The sequence below is a fragment of the Trichosurus vulpecula genome, chromosome 4, assembly GCF_011100635.1.
Source record: "Trichosurus vulpecula isolate mTriVul1 chromosome 4, mTriVul1.pri, whole genome shotgun sequence".
Classification (NCBI taxonomy): Eukaryota; Metazoa; Chordata; class Mammalia; order Diprotodontia; family Phalangeridae; genus Trichosurus; species Trichosurus vulpecula.
Window position 1 is genome coordinate 145,411,251 of NC_050576.1, and position 20,152 is coordinate 145,431,402.

A 20,152-nucleotide genomic window follows, 5' to 3' on the forward strand; every position below is an offset into this window, starting at 1 on the left:
CTGCATTAAGAGTAGCATAGTGTCCAGCAATAGGGACGTGACAGTCCCTCCATACTCTGACTTTGTCAGACCTCATCTAGAATATTATGTTCAGTTCAAGGCATCATGGTTTAAGAAAAACACTTATAAGCTGGAGAGAGTCTAGAAAGGCAAGAGGATGAATCGAATCCATGACATACAAAGGCCAGTTGAGGGAAATGGCCATGTTTAGCTTGGAGAAAAGGTGACAAATGCTGGCAGTAAGGGTAAGAGGATGATAGCTGTCTTCAAGTATTTGAAGGGTTGAAATTTGGAGGAGGGAAAAATACACATTCTGTTTGGCACCAGAGGGCAGAACCAGGAGTAGTGGATGAAAGTTTCAAAAATGCCAACTTAGACTTGATATCAGGAACCACGTCCTGACAACAGGAGCTCCCTAAAAATGGGATGAGTTGCCTCAAAAAGACATGGGTTTGCTTTTCTCTTTTGTGGCAGCCTGCAACATGCCTTCCTGACTAAGGAGGACACAGAAGCTCCATGGGCACATCAGCCACGGCCACAGGCACATTGGCAAGCCCCGGAAGCACCCCCGAGGCCGAGGCAATGCAGGAGGGCTGCACCATCACTGGATCCACTTTGACAAATATCATCCAGGTTACTCTGGGAAAGTGGGTATGAGGCATTACCACTTGGAGAAGAACCAAAGCTACTGCCCAACTGGCAACCTTGATAAGCTGTGGACACTGGTCAGTGAGCAGACCAGGATTAATGTTGCCAAAAACAAGAAGGGGCTTGCCCCTATCATTGATGTTGTATGGTCAGGATACTACAAAGTTCTAGGAAAAGGGAAACTCCCCAAGCAGCCAGTCATCGTGAAGGCAAAGTTCTTCAGCAGAAGGGCAGAGGAAAAAATCAAGGGTGTTGGTGAAGCCTGTGTCCTTGTGGCGTAAAATCTAATGTTATCAAATAAAACAAATGTCTTTATTAAAAAAAGAAAAAGAGAGATGGGTTCTCCTCCCTGGATTTCTTCAAGTATTTCTTCACTTTGGGAATATGCCATAGTAGAGATTGCTTTTTTTTTTTAACCAATTGGACTAGATAGCTACTGAGGTCCCTTCCAACTCTCAAATTCCATGATTCTGTGATACATATAATTAAAAGGGAGGTGGGTCAGTCATGTATCAAGAGAAAAGGAAAACAGAGGGATGGCCTAATTACTACACTGGTATTCACAAAAAAGCAAAAGAAGCAGAAGAGGGTGTGTCACACATTGGGTAGATACTCTAAAGATTTATGCAAGACGTACAGGAAACATACAGGATGAAGGAGCCTGAATGGGTTGCACTATGTATAGTATATTATATAGCACTCCATTTCTGCTTTGAGCCTTTTTATTAACCATCACTTGGGCCTGGAATGTGCTCCCTTCATTTCTCTCCTCAAAGAATATATCCCCCTCTTCTTACCAAAGGCAGCTCAAACATCACCTTCTAGATGAAGTTTTTCTTTTTAAATAACAGGTCCAGATCACATATATGCATACATACATATGTGTGTATGTAAGCTTCTTGGATTGTTTCACTCTTTGTTTTTTGTATCCACAGTGCCTAGATTATACTAGGTACTTAATAAATGATTGGAGAAAGTTGGGAAGCAATTTTTACAGCCAGTGCTTCTGATAAAGGTCTCATTTCTAAATTACATAGAGAGCTGAGTCAAATTTATAAGATTGCAAGTCATTCCCCAATTGATAAATGGTCAAAGGATATGAACAGGCAGTTTTCTGATGAAGAAATTAAAGCTATCTGTAGTCATATGAATAAATGCTCTAAATCATTATTGATTGGAGAAATGCAAATTAAAACAACTCTGAAGTACCACCTCATACCTATCAGATTGGCTGACATGACAGAAAAGGAAAATGATTAATGTTAGAGAAGATGTGGGAAAATTGGAACACTAATGCATTGCTGGTGGAGTTGTGAATTGATGCAACCATTCTGGACAGCAATTTGGAACTATGCCTAAAGGGCATACCCTTTGATCCAGCAATACCACTACTAGGTTTCAAAGAGATCATAAAAATGGGAAAAGGACCCAAATGTACAAAAGTATTTATAGCAGCCCTTTTTGTGGTGGCAAAGAATTGGAAATTGAAGGGATGCCCATCAATTGGGGAATGACTGAACAAGCTGTGGTATATGTATGGCTGTAATGGAATATTATTGTGCTATAAGAAATGATGAGCAGGATGATTTCTGAAAAACCCAGAAAGACTGACATTAGCTGATGCTGAGTGAAGTGAGCAGAACCAGGATAACATTGTACACAGTAACAGCAACACTGTACAATGATCAACTATGACAGACTTAGCTCTTCTTACCAATACAATGATCTAAGACTTGAGACTCATGATGGAAAATGCTATCCACATCCAGAGAAAGAACTATGGAGTCTGAATGCAGATTGAAGCATACTATTTTCACTTTTTTTGTTGTTTTTTCTTTCTCATCATTTTCCCTTTTATTCTGATTCTTCTTTCACAACATGATTAATGTGGAAATTTGTTTAATATGATTGTACATGTGTAGCCTATATCAGATTGCATGCCATGTTGGGGAGGGGGGAGGGGGAGGGAAGGAGGGAGAAACAATTTGGAACTCAAAATCTTATAAAAGTGAATGTTGAAAACTATCTTTACATGTAATTTGAAATAAATAAAATACTATTAAGTGGGAAAAAATAAATGCTTGGTGATTGATTGATTCCCAGGTCCATCAATTCACCAAAACATCTCATTTATACTCATATAAATTGCTCTGGGCAAGGATTTGGCATGGGGGGGGGGCGGGGGGCGGGAATGGCAACCATAACTTCCACCTTTCTGATCCAGGGATTGTAGGAGAAGCAAACAAACAAAACAAAACAAAACAAAAAAGATACCAGAGACCTGGGGACAGAATTCAGACTCTTCTTCCCAAGTGCTCACCGGCCCAGATGTTCTCTTCTTGACTAATAATAGTAATAATTATAATAACTAGCATTTATATAATCCTTTAAGGTGTGCAAAGCACTTTACAAATACTAATTAATTTTATTCTCACAGCAGCCCTGAGAGGAGGGTGCTACAATTATGCCCATGTTACAAATGAGAAAACTGAGGCAGGCAGCGACCTGTCCAAGGCCACAGGGCTAGTGTCTGAGGCCAAATTTGGACTCGGATCTTCCTGACTGCAGGTCCAGCATTCTATCCACTATATCATCCAGCTCCCTCTAGGCAACTAGACTTACCTCTAGGATACGTGACTTCTTCGATGCGGGCACTACTTCCACTGACAAACTGCAACTCCTACATGCCTTAGCAGATCATCTTCATGAATCGATGTGGCCCTAAACTAAACATTCATTACCTGGGTACCAAGCTTCTGGAGATAAGCCTCTCCAAATTCAGCTAGGTCTGTGCTCAGACAGACTATATCTCTCTCTGGGCCTATGCCCAAAGCCTTCCACTAGAGCTTGTCTTTTGCAGGTAGGGATTTAGAGAATCCAAGATTGCCTCCATACTAAAACGAAGCACAGTAAGGAAGACTTAATGGAAAGAATTGGAACCTGTAATAAATTCTCTGGATGGTGCAATGGATAGAATGGTCAGGCCTGGAGTCAGGAAGACTCTTCATCCTGAGTTCAAATCCGACCTCAGACACTTACTAGTTGTGTGACCCTGGGCAAGTTACTTAACTGTTTGCCTCAGTTTCCTCATCTGTAAAATGAGCTGGAGAAGGGAATGGCAAACTACTTCAGTATCTCTGCAAGAAAACACCAAATGGGGTCATGAGGAATCAGACAAAACTGAAAAATAACTAAACAACTATAAACTCTCCATTCAACAACACATGAACTAGTTGCCTAAAAATTAATTCCTCTGCCAAATGTGTGCACATTAAATTCTCACTGTTTTTTACATCCCTCACACTGGCTGCTCCTGAGCAAAGGCACATTTAAGAAACCCTGATAATTTGCATCTTTTTGAACTAGGGAATGAGATGGGTAGCAGAGAAAAAAACAACCACCTCAATTAAGGCATTCAAACTCCTCTCCCCAGGGTTACTTAGAAAGACAAAGAGTTCTCACATTAAGAATTTTCTTTCCTTTGAAATTTTCTTAGCACTGTTAGGAATCCTTCCCCTTAATCTTTGCTTTCTGTTCTTTCTGGAAGAATTAGTACGGTTCCCAGGGAAACGCTGCAACAATTCTGACTGTCCTCCAACGTATTCCACATCAACTCCTCTGCTCATCATGGCGGCTACCCCACCCACTCTAGATCTGTGCTTTGCTGTAGGTGTCTTCTCAGAGGCAGTTACTCCGACTGCAATACTTTCTGACAGTTTTATGAAGCCAAGTTAATTAAGTTTCTTGGCTAAGTCTTGGATTTCTACTCCCCCACTCATTGAAAATCTTATTTGGATTCTCAAGTTTCTAATGAACTCTGGCTTTTGATTTAATTCAGCAAACATTTATTGAGCACCTACCATATGCAGTAATATTAATAGTTAGCATTTATGTAGACAAAGCAGTAGGCTAGGCTTTTTGTGGTTTTTCATTCTGTGCAGGTAGGAAAGAGCCCAGTATGTAGTGATTCCAAGAAGAGAATTCCATGACAAGGTGTTTGCCATACCTCAAGTAGTACAATGTCCATAAGACCCCATAGCAAAATCCAATCCATATTTAGATCAGCCCCTTGGCATTTGTTCACATGTGACCCTTTGCCTTTTTAGTTTAATTGTCCTAACCATTTTCTTTCAAGAAAAACAAGGCTTTACAATGCTGTCCCTACTTGATGAAATCTATAATGCTTCAAAAACACATAATCATAGCATACAACAAAAATGTGAGTTGTCATTGGGGAAGCAAATGTGATATAGTGAATGCTATAGAAAGGATTCTAATTCAGGTTTGGACCACACTAGATGACCTCTGAGATCTCCTGCTGCTTTGAGATTTTATGACTTTGTGAAAGGAGCCCTGAACATGAGGATCTGAGTATGTCTCAATTTCGCTGGTTACTAAACCTGTGAACTTAGACAAGAGACAACTTTGGTGTCCAAATCTGTGACATTTTAAAAAATAATACTTGCATCACCTACCTCACAGGGTTGCTACCAGAATAAAAGTTGGATAAGGTATGTAGAACACCTACTTTGTAAACATGAGCCATTAACACCTTACTTCATAAATCACCTAAAGGCCCAGCTCTTCCACAAAGTCTATTTCAGTTAAGTGGATACATTTTGTCAATTCAAAGCATTTGCTATATTCATATGAACATTATTTTCATATAGATATAAATATTTCACTTCCTATTGTTACAGGAATTGACTATTCATTTTAATCATCCATCTGTTTGTCCATAATGCTGTCTCAAGTTTTTAAAGTACAACACTTTGGATGTAGGAATGATATCTCTTTAATTCAACTTATGCAGCAGTTAAACACATACTATGATCATTTTCCCTTCATTACCAGCTATCCACTCCCTTTTCTCCATCACTTATAAGAGTAACCTAATCTCATCCTTCTCCATCTCCCACCTGGATTCCTGCAAAGACTTCTTAACTACCTCCCTTATGCCTTCTTCGGTTCTTCTTGAACAGAGCTACCAGATTAAACAGACACAAAACATTCATCATGTCACTTCAAGGGCATGGCATTGCCTGTAAGTGAAAACCCAATTCCCCAGGGAGACAGCTAAAGTACTTCAGAATCTGTCTCTTTCTCACCTAGAATTATTGAAATTTAGAAGAAAGTATATTTGTATATCCTAGGTAAGGTTGGAAAATTGCTACATCCCACCACCTCTAAAAATTACATTTCTTTTTGAATTCCCTGATAGAATGTAGGCTCCATGTGAGGAGGTATTCTTTTGGTTTTATTTTTATCCCCAGCACTTAAGCACAGTGCTGGTACATGGGAGTCCTTAATAACGCCAACTGACTGATGCCTAGCAGTCAACCAGAGGCTTTAAATTTCCACTGTAATATATGACTTATCTCCAGTGTGCCATGGAAATCAAAATTTTCTGGCATTAAAAGTGCATATTTTAAAAAATAATAGTAAATATTATCCATCACTGTGTCTTCCACATGCTGCATTAAGGTGGCCCTACTTTGAGGTCCTCTAGTCCAGATCTCTAGACCAGTGGTTCTCAATAAATGTGTCTCAAAATTTCCCTTCATCATGAAACCTCCAGATGAGGTTTGCTACTAGGTCTTCCTAGCTTGGTATCAGAAGGTAACAAGAGCAGTTCTATCATCACAGGGGAAAAAGCAGTATCTTCATTCTAATGAATGGGAAAATAAAGGTGAAAGAACCCCATGCTTGGAGAAATGGGCCCAATTAAGGGCCTGTCTTAGTTGAAAATTTAAACATTCATGATGCTTCCTCCTCATGTCAAAAATGTTTGAGCAAAAGACATTTGGAAACCACTAGATTGGCCATGCCATGACCACCCTCATTCCAATCCTATCTTCATTAATCCAGCAAATGAAGTGGCAGCTCTCCTTAGCCTGGCCTTAGTCCCAGTGTCCCTCAAACACAACATGAGAGACAGTGTGGTGAAGTGTGATGAGCAGTGGGGCTAGAAGTTAGATCATGGACAAGGAGTTAGTCATGGAGGTGATTAGAATTCGTGAGATCTGGCATTTAACCTTTCAGAGTTACAGGATATTGGAACTAGAAGATACTTCAGAGAAGTAGTTTAATTCCCTCCTCTTATAGAGGTAGAAACTGAGAGCCAGAAGAGTATGGCAGCTTACTCAAGTTCACACAGAAAAAGCCAAGAGTTCTTTTTCTCTCTTTCTCTACCCGTCTCTTTCTCTTTGTCTCTCTGTCTCTCTCTCTGTCTCTCTGTCTCTGTCTCTGTCTCTCTCTCACATACACACACACACACACACACACACACACACACACACGCGCGCGCACAGAATCAGTTCTCAGACAATAGGGAGGTACTTGCGCCCTACTGCAGGCAACATTTTAAAGAAGCACCACACAAACTTCCCACCGTCTAATTATTTTCTTCTTCTTTCTCTCTAGGCCCCCAAATATCTTCCTGCTATTCTTATAGAGATTTCTTCACGTTTAGGCCCTTGGTAGATTTTTGCATTCTCCTCCAGTTTCCTAGATTTCTAATTAAATAAAGTAAAACAAATATTTAATAAAGACAAGAACAGTCCTGCCCTCAAGGAGCTTATATTCTGTTCTAAGGTGATTCTGGACCCCTTTTCCAGCAATTTGTGACACAAATTTGAGAGCAGTAAGTCTTACCAGCCTTTTGTCAGAGTCTAGAAATGGTGGTGCCCTACTACTTTTGTCTCTCTGTACACTCATTTTGGTTACATGACCTTAGTCCCTACCACTTGCCCTGAGACTTAATCAACAGCACGGTGCAGTGGAAAGAGAACTGGATTTGAAGTCTGAGTGTGAACTCCAGTTCTTTAATTTACCAGGTACAATGCCTTCAATTTTCATGGTCTAGTTTCCTGACTAGCTGGTCTCCCAGTTCCCTTCTGGATCTTAAAGAAAGAAATTCCTATATTTTGCATATAGCTTCATATTATTACTTGGCTGTTTTGTGTAGATTTGATTTTGTTTCCCCAACTCAATTTTTAAGCTATTCGATGGAAGAAGCCATATCTTACGTTTCCTTTATAACCCTCTTTGCTCTACTCCCCAACCATCATCTCACCAGCTGTCTTGCTGTCCCTGGTCTCCCTCTTCTCCCCACTTCTTTCTAGTTCTAGAATAATAATTAAATGGATACAGCCATCACTACTGGGAAGAATCTAACTGCTTCCACTCAACACACCATCCCAGTAACTTTCAAAACCTAAATATGCCCCTGTGGTTATCATTCCCCTATGTACATGGAGTTTTAAAAGTCATAGGGTAGTTTTAAGCTTTAGTAACTTAAACTGTTTTAACAGTTTAAAAGTATACTAAGATTTTTGGAATGCTCTGTACATTGCCTCTCCCTATTCTATTATCTAGACTCTAGGCACAAGATGTACCCTCTTTGAGGGTAGAGACTGCCTTTGCTTTGTCTGCAAACAGTGCCTAGTGCTCTTCTAGGCATATAGCAAGCAGCTCAATAAATATTTGTCATATATTCATTCTCAGCCTTTGCGTTGCTAATACTAATATCATTGGCATCTCTTAATGATCTGAATCTGGAAAAACACATTCAATAAGCATTAAGTACCTACTATGTTTAAGGCACTGTGCAATGCACTGGGGATTCAAAGACAAAATTGAATAGTCCCTCTCCTCAAGAAGCTTATGTTCTATGGAGAGAAACAACATGTACACAGATAAGTAAACATAAGACAATTTAAAGAGAAAGAAACCCCTGAAGGAGGTTGGGATGGACAGAGAAGGCTTCATATAGGAGCTAATACCTAAGCTGAGCCTTAAGAGGAGACAAGATCCTAAGAGAAATGAGAAGTGCATTTCAGGCATGGGGAGCTGCTTGTTCCAAGACAAGGAGAGAGGAGAGATAGAATGTCAAGTTTGGAATAGGCCAATTTGGCTGTTACATGGCAGAGCATTTGAAGGGGGAAATGTGAAATAAAACAAAAAAGTAGGTTGAATCCAAATTGTAGAGGACTTTAAATGCCAGGCTGGGGAGATTTTATATTTTATCATACATAAAATAGGGAGCCACTGGAGATTTTTGAGTGAGGGAGTGACAGAATCAGACCTATGCTTTAAGATAATTTTAGCAATGTGGGGGATGGGGAGAAACTGGAAGCAGGTAGACCGATCTGAATGTAAATTCATAGCTAACAGAATCATAATGAGCTTTAATTCTGTGTAAGAGCTGGAAGAGATCTTAGAAATCATATAGTCCAGCATGTGTGTTATATAGATGAGGAAGCTAAGGCCCTAAATGGTTAAGTGACTTGCCCACATTCATGCACCTAATAAGTGGCTGAACCCGGATTCAAACTCAGATGACCTGACTCCAAATCTAGTGTTCTCTCCACTATACCACACAGTCCGAAGACACAGGTAACTCAAGGAAAGAAGAAGAAAGAAAAAGGAGAAAGACGAAAGAAAGAAAGTCCCATGACAAGGGAAGACATGGTTTAATGGACAGAACACAAAACATTTAACTAGTCTGGACCTTAGTTTCTTCATTTATAAATGAGGGGCTGGATCAGCTGACCTCTAAGGCTCTCAATCTATGAAGTGAGAGACAATGAAGGCCTGAGCTATGGCAATACTTGTGGGTAAGGCTCCTAGATGCTGCAGAGGTAGAATTGGCAAGACTTGGAAATTAAAAGAAACTGAGGGATTATGGCAAAATGAAGAGGTGAAGATAAATCCAAGGGTACATTATTACAGCATTCTAATTTTCTCTACCACAACTTTGTTCATTGTATCTCCCCAAATTGAAATGGATTCCCTCTTCCTCTTCCTCTCCAAAATCTGTCCATTTTTCAAGGACCAAATCAAATCCCATCTTCTAAAGGGAATCTTCCTCAACTCCTGTTAATTCCAGTGCCTTTTCTCTGATAATTATCTCCAATTTATCCTATATATACCTTGCTTTGCATATACTTATTTGCATCTTTTCTCCTCCATTAGATTGTAAGTTCCTTGAGGGAAAGGGGCTATCTTTTGCTTCTTTTTGAATCCCCAGCACTCAGCATAATGCTCGGCACACAACAGGCACTTAATAAATGTTTACTGATTGACTGATTGACCCTACTTCCTCATGAAGCCTTCCTATGTTACTCCTTGCCACATTGATTGCTCTTCCTCCTTTATTTTTTTTTTTGCCTCTTGTAGCACTAGCTTAGGTGTAACACTAGTCATTGAACATTCTTGCTCTTAGTTCCATATTACTTCTATATCAGATTTGTATTTTTCATTTCCCAAACTAGATGATAAATAAGCACCTTGTGGGTAAAGAAGTTTCTTTTTTTCATCTCCAACAATGCATAGCAAGCTATTCTACTGAATGAATAAATGAATTAAAAATGAGTGGGAAAACATTTATTAATCTTTTACTAGGTGCCAAGGACTGGATATACAAAGGCAAACTACTCTCAAAGAGGCATTATACATTTTGTGCCTACAGCCCAGGCAATAGAATAGTGTTCCAAAAAAGGTGTTGCAAAAATCTTAGTATAGTCTTAAGCTATTAAAGCTTAGTATAGTCTTAAGCTATTAAAGCTTATAATTGCCCTATGCCTTTGGGAACACCATGTACATTAGGAGAATGGTGCCATAGGGACTTTGGTTTTGAGGTTATTGGGGGAAGGCAGAGCCAAGATGTTGGAGTAGAGGCAAGAACTCACCTGAATTCTCCCAAATTCTCCTCCAAACAACTTTAAAACACTTCAAATCGAAATTCTTGAATGGCAGGACCAACAAAAGGTCAGGGTAAAACAATTTTTCAGTCCAAGACAACTTAGGACATCGAGTAGGAAAGGTCTGTCACACCAGAGTGGTAATCGGGCCAGGAGCAGCACCTTGGCAATGCCAGCAGCAGAGTTGAAGGCAACTGCATTAGGGGCAGCAATAGTGTTGGAAGCTCTCACCCCACAAACAGTATGGAGGTTGGACAAATGATCAGAAAGATATTATAGGGGACCCTTTGCTGGTGCTGATTCAGGACCCTGTTGCATTGCCCATATGTAGTACCAGATTGCAATCCCAGGGCTAAGGGGAGCATTAATGTTTGCTAGCCACTAGAGAGTAGAGGCTTTGGTCTCAGTTCCAGGGTGGAGAAGAGTGCTTGTTGTCTCTCACAAGGGAACAGGGGATCTGGTCTTAGCTCCAAGGCAGAAAGGAACACTAGCACTTGTGACTGCCGAAGAGCAGGTCCCCCGCTCTAGAGCTAACAGGCGCACTAGCATCTGTGGCTATAGGGGAACAAGGTCCCTTCTTGGGTTAAGACCAGAGCACAGGCCAGAAGAGCAGTGACCACAACTCTCCTTAGATCAGACCACCTTGGAAGTACCAATAACTTACAGATCCTCAGAACCAGCTTTGAAAACAGCAGAACAAAAACTTGAAGCTTGTGATAATACCCCCTCCACCCTAGAAGCAGAGCCCAACTTTAACATAAAGTTAAAAGACAAGAAATAGGATGGAAAATTGAGCAAATAACAACAACAACAACAAAAAAGAACCTAATCATAAAAAGTTACTATGGTGACAGGGAAGATCAAGACACAAACTCAGAAGAAGACAATGATGTTAAAACATCTATAAGGAAAGCATCAAAGAAAAAATGTGAATTGGACATATGTTCAACAAGAATTCCTAGAAGAGCTCAAAAATAATTTTAAAAATCAAATAAGAAAGGCAGAAGAAAAACTGGGAAAAGAAATTAGAGCAATGCAAGAAAATTATGAAAAAAGTCAATAGCTTGGTAAAGGGGGCACAAAAAGTATTGAAGAAAATAAGACCTTAAATAATAGGAATGGCCAAATGGAAAAAAGATGCAAAAAATTCGCTGAAGAAAAGAATTACTTAAAACTCAGAACTGGGCAAGTGGAAGTTAATGACTCCATGAGACATCAAGAAGGAAGAGAACAAAGTCAAAAGAATAAAAAAAAATACAATAAAGGGTGAAACATTTCATTTGAAAAACTGATCTGAAAAATAGATCAAGAAGACATAATTTAAGAATTATTAGACTACTTGAAAGCCATGATAAAAAAAAGAGCCTAGACATGACCTTTCAAGGAAAGGGGCTCTGATATCCTAGAACCAGAGGGTAAAATAGAAATTGAAAGAATCCACCAATCACTTCCTAAAAGAAATCCCAAAATGAAAACTCCTAGAAATATTATAGGCAAATTCCAGAGCCCCGAGATCAAGGAGAAAATATTGCAAGCAGCCAGAAAGAAATAATTGAAATACTGCGGAGCCACAGTCAGGATCACACAAGATTAAGCAGCTTCCAAATTAAAGGATCGGAAGGCTTGGAATATGATATTCCAGAGAGTAAAGGACCTTCAGGGGAAAAACAAATGGATATTTAATGAAATAGAGGACTTTCAAGCATTCTAATGAAAAGACCAGAGCTGAATAGCAATTTTGACTTTCAACTACCAGATTCAAGAGAAGTATAAAAAGGTAAACATGAAAAAGAAATCAAAAAGTTAAATGGTTAACATTCCTATACGGGAAAAAGATACTTATAACTCCCAAGAACTTTATCAGTATTAGGGCAATTAGAAGGAGGATATATAGACAGAAGGCACAGGTATGAGTTGACTATGATGGGATGATTTCCAAAAAATAAAATTAAGAGATGAGAAAAGAGGGATGCACTAAGAAAAGGGGGAAGGGAAAGGTACAATGAGATAAATTATCTCACATAAAAGAGTTATGAAAGGAAGTGCTTTTACAATGGAGAGGAAGATAGGGGTGGGGAAAGAGGGCAACAGTTGAACCTTCCTCTCAATGGAATTAGCTCAAAGAGGGAATAACTCAGTTGAGTATAGAAATTGATCTTACATTACAGCCAAGTAGGAGGGGAAGAGGATAAGAGAAGGTAGGATGATATTGACACATGGGAGGGCAGATTAAGGGAGGCAGTGGTCAGAAGCAAAACAAACTTTTGAGGAGGGGAGGAGAGAGAGAGAGAGAAAGGAGGGAGGGAGAAAGGGTAAACAGGGAAAAAAATAGGATGGAGGGAAATACAAAGTTAGTAAACATAATTGTAATGTGAATGGGATGAATTCACCCATAACACAGAAGCAGATGGCAGAATGAATTAAAAACCAGAATCCAGCAACATGCTGTTTACAAGATACACACTTGAAACAAAGAGATAGACACAGAGTAAAAATAAGGGGCTGGAAAAGAATCTGTTATGCTTCAGCTGAAGTTAAAAAAAAACAGGTGTGGCAATAATAATCTTAGAGAAAGCAAAAGCAAATATAGACCTAATTAAAAGAAATAAGCAGGGAAACTACATTTTGCTAAAATATACCATAGACAATAAAGTAATATAAATACTAAACATATGCACCAAATGACATAGCATCCAAATTCTTAAAGGAAAAGTTTAATGAATTACAGGAGGGAATAGACAGTAAATCGATACTGGTGGGGGACCTCAACTTTCCCCTCTCTGAACTAGATAAATCTAACATAAAATAAACAAAAAAGGTGGTAAGGAGATGAATAGAATCTTAGAAAAGTTAGATATGGTAGACCTCTGGAGAAAACTGAATGGGAATAGAGAGGCGTATACCTTTTTCTCAACTGTACAAGGAACCTTCACAAAAATTAATCATGTATTAGGGCATAAAAACCTTACAACCAAAGGCAGAAAAGCAGAAATATTAAATGAATCCTTTTCAGATCATAATGCAATAAAAATTACATTCAATAAAGGACCATGGAAACATAGGTTAAAAATTGATTGGAAACTAAATAATCTAATCTTAAGAAAAGAGTGATTCTCAGAACAAAACAGAAAAACAATAAGCAATTTTATTAAAGAGAATGACAACAATGAGACAACAAACCAAAATTTATGGGATGCAGCCAAAACAGTACCTAGGGAAAAATTTATACTTCTAACTGCTTTCATCAATAAAACAGAGAAAGAGCAAATCAATGAATTGGGCATGCAACTAAAAAAACCTAGAAAGAACAACAAATTTAAAATCCCCAATGAAACACAAAATCAGAAATCCTGAAAATCAAAGGAGAGATTAACAAAATCAAAACTAAGAAAACCATTGAACTAATAAATAAAACTAGGTGCTGGTTTTATGAAAAAAAAACCCAATACACTATTTGGTCAATTTGATTTTCAAAAAGAAAGAAAACCAAATTACCAATATCAAAAATAAAAAGGATAATTGTACTGCCAATGAAGATGAAATTAAAGCAATTATTAGGAGCTATTGCCCAATTATATGCCAATAAATCTAACAATTTAAGTAAAGTGGATCAATATTTACAAAAATATAAATTGTCCAGATTAACAGAAAATAGAATACTTAAATAAAGGATAGGATAGGGGCTGTAAAGAAGATTGAGTAATACAAAGGGCATTTGGGGTTATTTGCCAAGCAGAACCTTTTCTTGAGCAAGTCAGGTCAATTCAAGTGCAATTCAACAAATATTTACTAAATTCAAACCATTATTCAGTTAAACATCTCTTTTCCTCAGAGAACACAGTGAGTATGGTATGGTGGAATGAGCTTTGGCCTCCTCCTCTTTCCCCTCAAGAGAGTATACCATACCTAACCTGAAGTTAGGATCTACGCAGCACAATGTTTTAAGAAATAGGTAGCATAACATGCCAGGTACACCAGACCATTAGGTTAATTATCTATTGAATCCTGAGCTCTCTGGCAGCTGGCTCTGAATAAGTAGTCTTCCACACAGTCAATGTTATTTGGCAATGTTTTAGCATAGAAATGACAGGACTGATAGATGTGTACTCCCATGATAAATTGATCTTGCCTACATTGTGAGCTATGAGGGAAAACTCCACTGTATCCTATTTGTCACCTTCTTCTTGAATTTTTTGGTTTAAAAAAAAAAGAGAGCTCCAGATATGGCAAATAATTATTCCTTTCCTTCTTTCCCTCCAACACCCCACCCAAAGTTTCTCCATGAACTGTTAACTGAAGATATGTATACATTCTATCTATATACATGGACACTTTATATACATGCCAATTTATTACCATATAGGGATTGGATTGGTGCCTACAAAGATAAGCATTAAATACAGAGTTCTGAGCCTACTGAGAGAACAAATATTTTCAGCATTGTTGCTTTGACAAGTCACCTGATGATTAGGTTTCAGTTAATAGCTAAACATATATTAAAAGAATGTCCTTGGTTACAGAAGTGGCTTGCTTCCAGGAAATGAGTTACAAAAATACTCAACAGTACGCTGTAAGGAGCTGTACTTAGCTTGAAAAGGAAGACACCCCAACATTGCATCAGATATAATTAAATAATGTGTGGTACACTGCAATGAACACAAATGAACAACCCCATCATCTCAATCCTTTCAACATTCCAATTTCAAACCTTAAAGTTGACACTATTGCTAATTTTTTCTATCCAGAAGTTGATCATTCATTGTGATAATTATCTTGTTTTACAGAATATCTCCTCCATTAAAGTCCTACCTCCAATACTTCATGGTATTGCGGAGGCAATTCTGGGTTCTCAAAGACTATGCTAGAGTCATGTAAATTCAAAACAGGTTTTACCAAGCTGAAAAGGCTTCTAGTAAGGGCTCAGGGATTGATGCTATTTATCAACTAAGTATCAGTCTAGCTAAATTTGGAGAGGTTCATTATCAGAAGATTTAGCCACAAGGTGATCACATTTTAGCCTTAGAAATTCCCCCTACCAAAAAAAAAATCACCTATTAAAGGTAAACAGGAGCTATGATCTGTGTTAATCGAGAAAATATCCACACTGACAAAATTCACATATATCATGAGGTATTTTCCTATCCCTAGCAATAAAAGGCACACCTGAAAGATAAAGTTAATACTCTCATCTGGTTATTTATATTCATAATAAATCCACCAGAACTTCCACAGAGTTAAGGATGGGGACTAGACCTGTTATTTCATTGGTATAAGGAACTCCCAGGTGAGGAAACTTACAGATGCAGGTCAGAACCTTCTCTAAAACTTACAGTCTTAAAACTGCCTAGCGTCCTAAGAGGATAAGTAATCTGCCCAGAGTTAAATAGCCAATATGTGTGAGAGATGCCACTGGAACCCAGGTCTTCTTAGCTTCAAGGCCAGCTCTCTATCCTCCATGCCACACTGTCTACCATACTGCTTCCTTTTGCAAAAGGACACCACACTCACTAAAGTCCTTCTGCAAGAAGGAATTCCAAACTAAAGAGCCGGGATTAAGGTAGACCATGAAACCCTCTGAACTGTGGTTATTATTAGGTGCTGCATCCATTGTAACCCTATAGACGTCATCATGTGTTACCAGCATCTGTTGACAGATTTCATACCAGGCATATCACTGAAATGGCAAGTGTGAAGAGGGTAGCCCATAATAGAAACAATGGCATTTTATTTTTGACCTGATCCAACAGATTGTCTCATAGGACATAAATGCAGTCCACTGTGAGGGCTGCACTGAGATCACAGTTCAGTATTACATTACTGACTTGAGCAAAGTTAAGAGTTTGTGTATCTTCTCTAACAAAAGTAGAATAGGGAATTATTTTTAAAAACATATTTAGTGCTGTTTTTTAAAAAGCACTGATAACTTAGATCTAATTCTTCTAGTACATTATCTCCTATTTTTTTAACCAGACTTAAACAAACAGAATTCTCATTATAAACTCTTTAATCACATTGTAAGCTCCCTGAATTCTAGATCTGTTCTTTAATATATATCCCCCAAGTGTTTTAAAGTGGACAGATTAAAACAACTTAACTTATACCAATTCAAGCAGTTAAGTATCCCACATCTATTTGTTTAATTTAGAACAGAGTCATTACATTACATTTAAATGGGGTTTAAAAATTCAGTGTCCCAGAAGATAAGTCAGTGTGTTGTGCAGAAATTCACATTAATTCTAGCCTGTTATTGTTCTCTAATAAAAAAAAAACAGTAATTCCCCCCCAAATGGATCTCACATATTTTTCTTAGGCATATGATTTCTCCTCACAGAGAAATAAAAGCAAACTTTGAAACAGATTTATTGGCTTATATAAACAAAACCCTACGTAAACATTTAAAAAAATTTGAATAATACAAATCAAAACTGAAAGACTGGAGGAAGAAAAAGAGTTTGTTTTCTTTGAGGAACAGGATACCACACTCAACACAATTCACTGTCTAGAAAATAAGACTAACTTTAGCTATTTCTTTGAATTTAATCACATGAACTTGCTTTATTATTCGATCTGAATAGCTGATTTCTAAAAATAGAATTCATCTGCTGGGCAGTGATATTTAATGAAAAAAAGTACACAACTAACATTCCTGAGAGTTTGCATTTCCCTCACTATAATTTGTGAAAAATCTTCCCATAAGTTTTGAAATCTTAAGATTTTCCTCTTCAATTGAACTTTCAATTTATTAATTTATTAACATCTGAGATTTTAAAGTGGAAAAAATGGTCTATTGGGAATTAGGATTAGGAGATTAAGATGTAATACTTTTTTAATCAAAAAAGATCCTCTAAGAAATAGTTTACAAAAGAAAATCTCTCAATATATAAAAGAAAGGAAATAGTATGGTACATTGTTACTTACTGGACAAAATGTGTCAGTTATCTAAAGGAAGAACTCTTTACTGTAGTTATTTGGGAGTGGAGAAGTGTGAATGTGATGTGTTCTCTATTCTCATTCAATTTAATCCACAAACATTGATTATGTCTCTGTTGTATGCAAAGCACTGTGGGTACTGCGGGGGAGGGAGACACCACAATTCCTTCCCTCAAGGAGATGTGGTCAAGTAAGAATGATAAAGGAGTTCTGCACAAAGTGCTATTAAAATTTTGAGGAGAGAGAAATCATTTTAAGATGGGTATGGGCATGGAAAGGAAGCTTCATGAAGGACCTGACCTAAGTATTTCAACACACCAAGATGGTGACAAGAGGGACTAAGCTCCAGGCAAGAGGAATAGATGATTTGTATAAACGCTCAGACTCTAATCTCCTATGCATACATACATACATATATGCATATACAATCATATCCATTTGGAGTTGGAGTTGGTGGGTAAATGGATGAATTAGTGAGAGAGGTACATACATGATTAGTGAGAGTACATATATGGCTGAACACACATGTCATTCACTCATCCTAAAGTCAATCCCTTAGAAGGGGAAGTTCTCTCTTGCTCCACCCCCCAGAAGGAAGGAAAAACCATAAAGCCATATTACTTTTATCAGGACAATGTGACCAGAGGATTCGGGTTAAGAGGTCTCTATTGGCTTGCCTGAGGAGTCTTCTTGCCCAATAAAAGGGCTATAGCTTTTAACCTCCTGGTGAACATTCCCTATTTGTTCCAACCAAGAGGATCAAGAAGCAGTGGAATGTTCCACTGGATCAGACAACAGCCAACCAGAATGGAGAGGCAGAGTCAGTGTTTTTAGAACCTGGCTGACTCCTCTGTCCCCAGTGCTTACCTCAATGAACTATATTTAAAGAGTGTAATAAAATGTCTTTTCAGTGAATAATACCATCTGGTATTCGTATAGAATCTCCCTCCAAGGGGCCTAAAGCACTCAACAGACATCCTTTAATTAACTCATGAGAGCATCTCTCTGAAAGAGAGATAAAGCAGAGAGCCTTGTTATCCTATTACTGGTATTAATAATAAATAACTTATCAATGATTCCAGCTCACTTTATATAGTGATTAGAGCTTTCTTTACAATTACCCTGTAAGGTCGTTACTAATTGGAAAGGAAGAGACTGATAAAACTTCCTCATAAAGGGTGAACATAATTCCTCTGCTGGTTTGAGGGTCAGTATGAAACTCTAGGGTTGGGTTTCTTTTCCCCATAAGATTTAAACATTTTCATATTATTACTCCAACCACCCAACAATCCTTCTTTCTATGATCCATATATATACATATATGTATTTATATATATATGTACATATATACACATACATATATATGGAGGATATTAAAAGCTTAAAATCGCACTAAGACTTTTGAGACACGTGTCGATCATTTTTCAAGATCTGTATTAGATTTGAACTGCTGTAAAAACCTATGTTGCATATATACATACACACACACACACACACACAATACACAATAATGTTTCCATTTCTGAAAATGGATTCCTTCCTAAGCATCCCCATGGGATAGAAATAAGAAAGGTCGTGACAGTGCTTAACTCTGCAGGTATCACCCGCAGATCCCGGGGCTCATCTACGGGGTTTTGCACCTAGCCTAGACACAAGAAACACCTTAGGGCCACGGCGGCGCCCGATTCCTTTTGCTGACCTTTCTCTGCTGCTTCTCCCAGGCGGGATCCAGGAGCAGATCGCGGTCCCATTCTTCCTCCTGGATCATGTACTCGTCATCCTCGTAGACGTAGTTGTACTGCACACCTGGCTCTATCTGGTTCATGGCGCTCAGGTTGGCTCAGCTTCTCAGCAACGACAAACGCGCTGGGGCGGTTCCGAGAGCGACTCAGCCGCAGGGCAGGCGAGGGAGGCGGCAGGGCTTTCTCCCTCCTCGGAAGGCGCAGCTTACTTCGGGATCCCAGTTCTCGGGGGGGAGGGACTTGGTGACACCGAGAAGCCCCAGGTGCGCGCGACGTCGGGCCGGCTGGGCAGGTGGGAGGTGGCGGGGGTCGGTGAGCTGGCTACCTGTGCGCACGTTGACCTTCGCGCTCGCCCCTCTCGCAGCCGAACGAGCCTCGCCTCCGTGGATGAGTCTCCAGCGAGCACCAGCTCAGGCTCAGAGCCTGGGCCGCTGCTGCTTAATATCCCCGCCACCTGTCACGTGAGTCAGCCCAGGCCGCGCCTGCTCCCCTTCCCCACCCCAAACACCCCCCACCTTCATCCCACCCCTTTGCTCTCAGTCCCGCCAGAGCTGTAAGCGCTGTCTCCCACCCCACGCGTAGAAGTCCCACCTCCGCTTCTCTTTTCCCTTTGCTCTCCAGTCTTCTCTCTTCTCCCCAGCTTCCCACGCCAAGATCTTTGTGTGTCTCTTGCAAAAGTAAAGCTTTTTCAGCAGTTCACTCCCCATTCCTCAATCCTTATCTATCTTCTCCACGCCCACCCCACCTCCCCCTTGGTTTTCAAGAACTGGGTGCAGGGGTGGAAGCGCAGGACATTAGTGGTCCGCTGTGTGATTTTACAACTCCTCCATCCCAGTCTCCAACAGTTTTTGCTACCTTGGAAACTTTTTCTCGTGAAAAGCAGAGAAGCCAAGCCTTCCCACACCACCTTTAAAAGCCCTGTTTTTCACTGGCCTCCAACTCGATGTTTCCTCACCCTGGAATGAAGACCCTTTACTAAAGGTGTGGCATACTCCCTTTTCTGTGGACCTGCCACAAAGGCTTCTATATCTGCTACTACCTAGACAGGCAGCTGTGCCCTAGGACCCAGTTCTTAAAAACCTACCTATCTCCAAGGCTTCGATTTCTTTCATTATTTTAAAGGCTCCT

General features: G+C 39.2%; 1 protein-coding gene and 1 pseudogene across 1 annotated transcript in view; one reads left to right on the forward strand and one right to left on the reverse strand.

Moving 5' to 3' along the window:
- The window catches only part of ACTN2 (actinin alpha 2), a 96,658-nt gene extending 77,216 nt beyond the window's left edge, over nucleotides 1-19,442 (reverse strand). Inside the window, exon 1 of the mRNA XM_036753709.1 lies at nucleotides 18,982-19,442. Within this exon, the coding sequence (XP_036609604.1) occupies nucleotides 18,982-19,107 (126 nt within the window). The 5' untranslated portion in view covers nucleotides 19,108-19,442. The remainder of the gene's footprint in view (nucleotides 1-18,981) is intronic.
- LOC118845705 lies at nucleotides 483-929 on the forward strand (annotated as a pseudogene).
- Nucleotides 19,443-20,152: the final 710 nt, after the last annotated feature.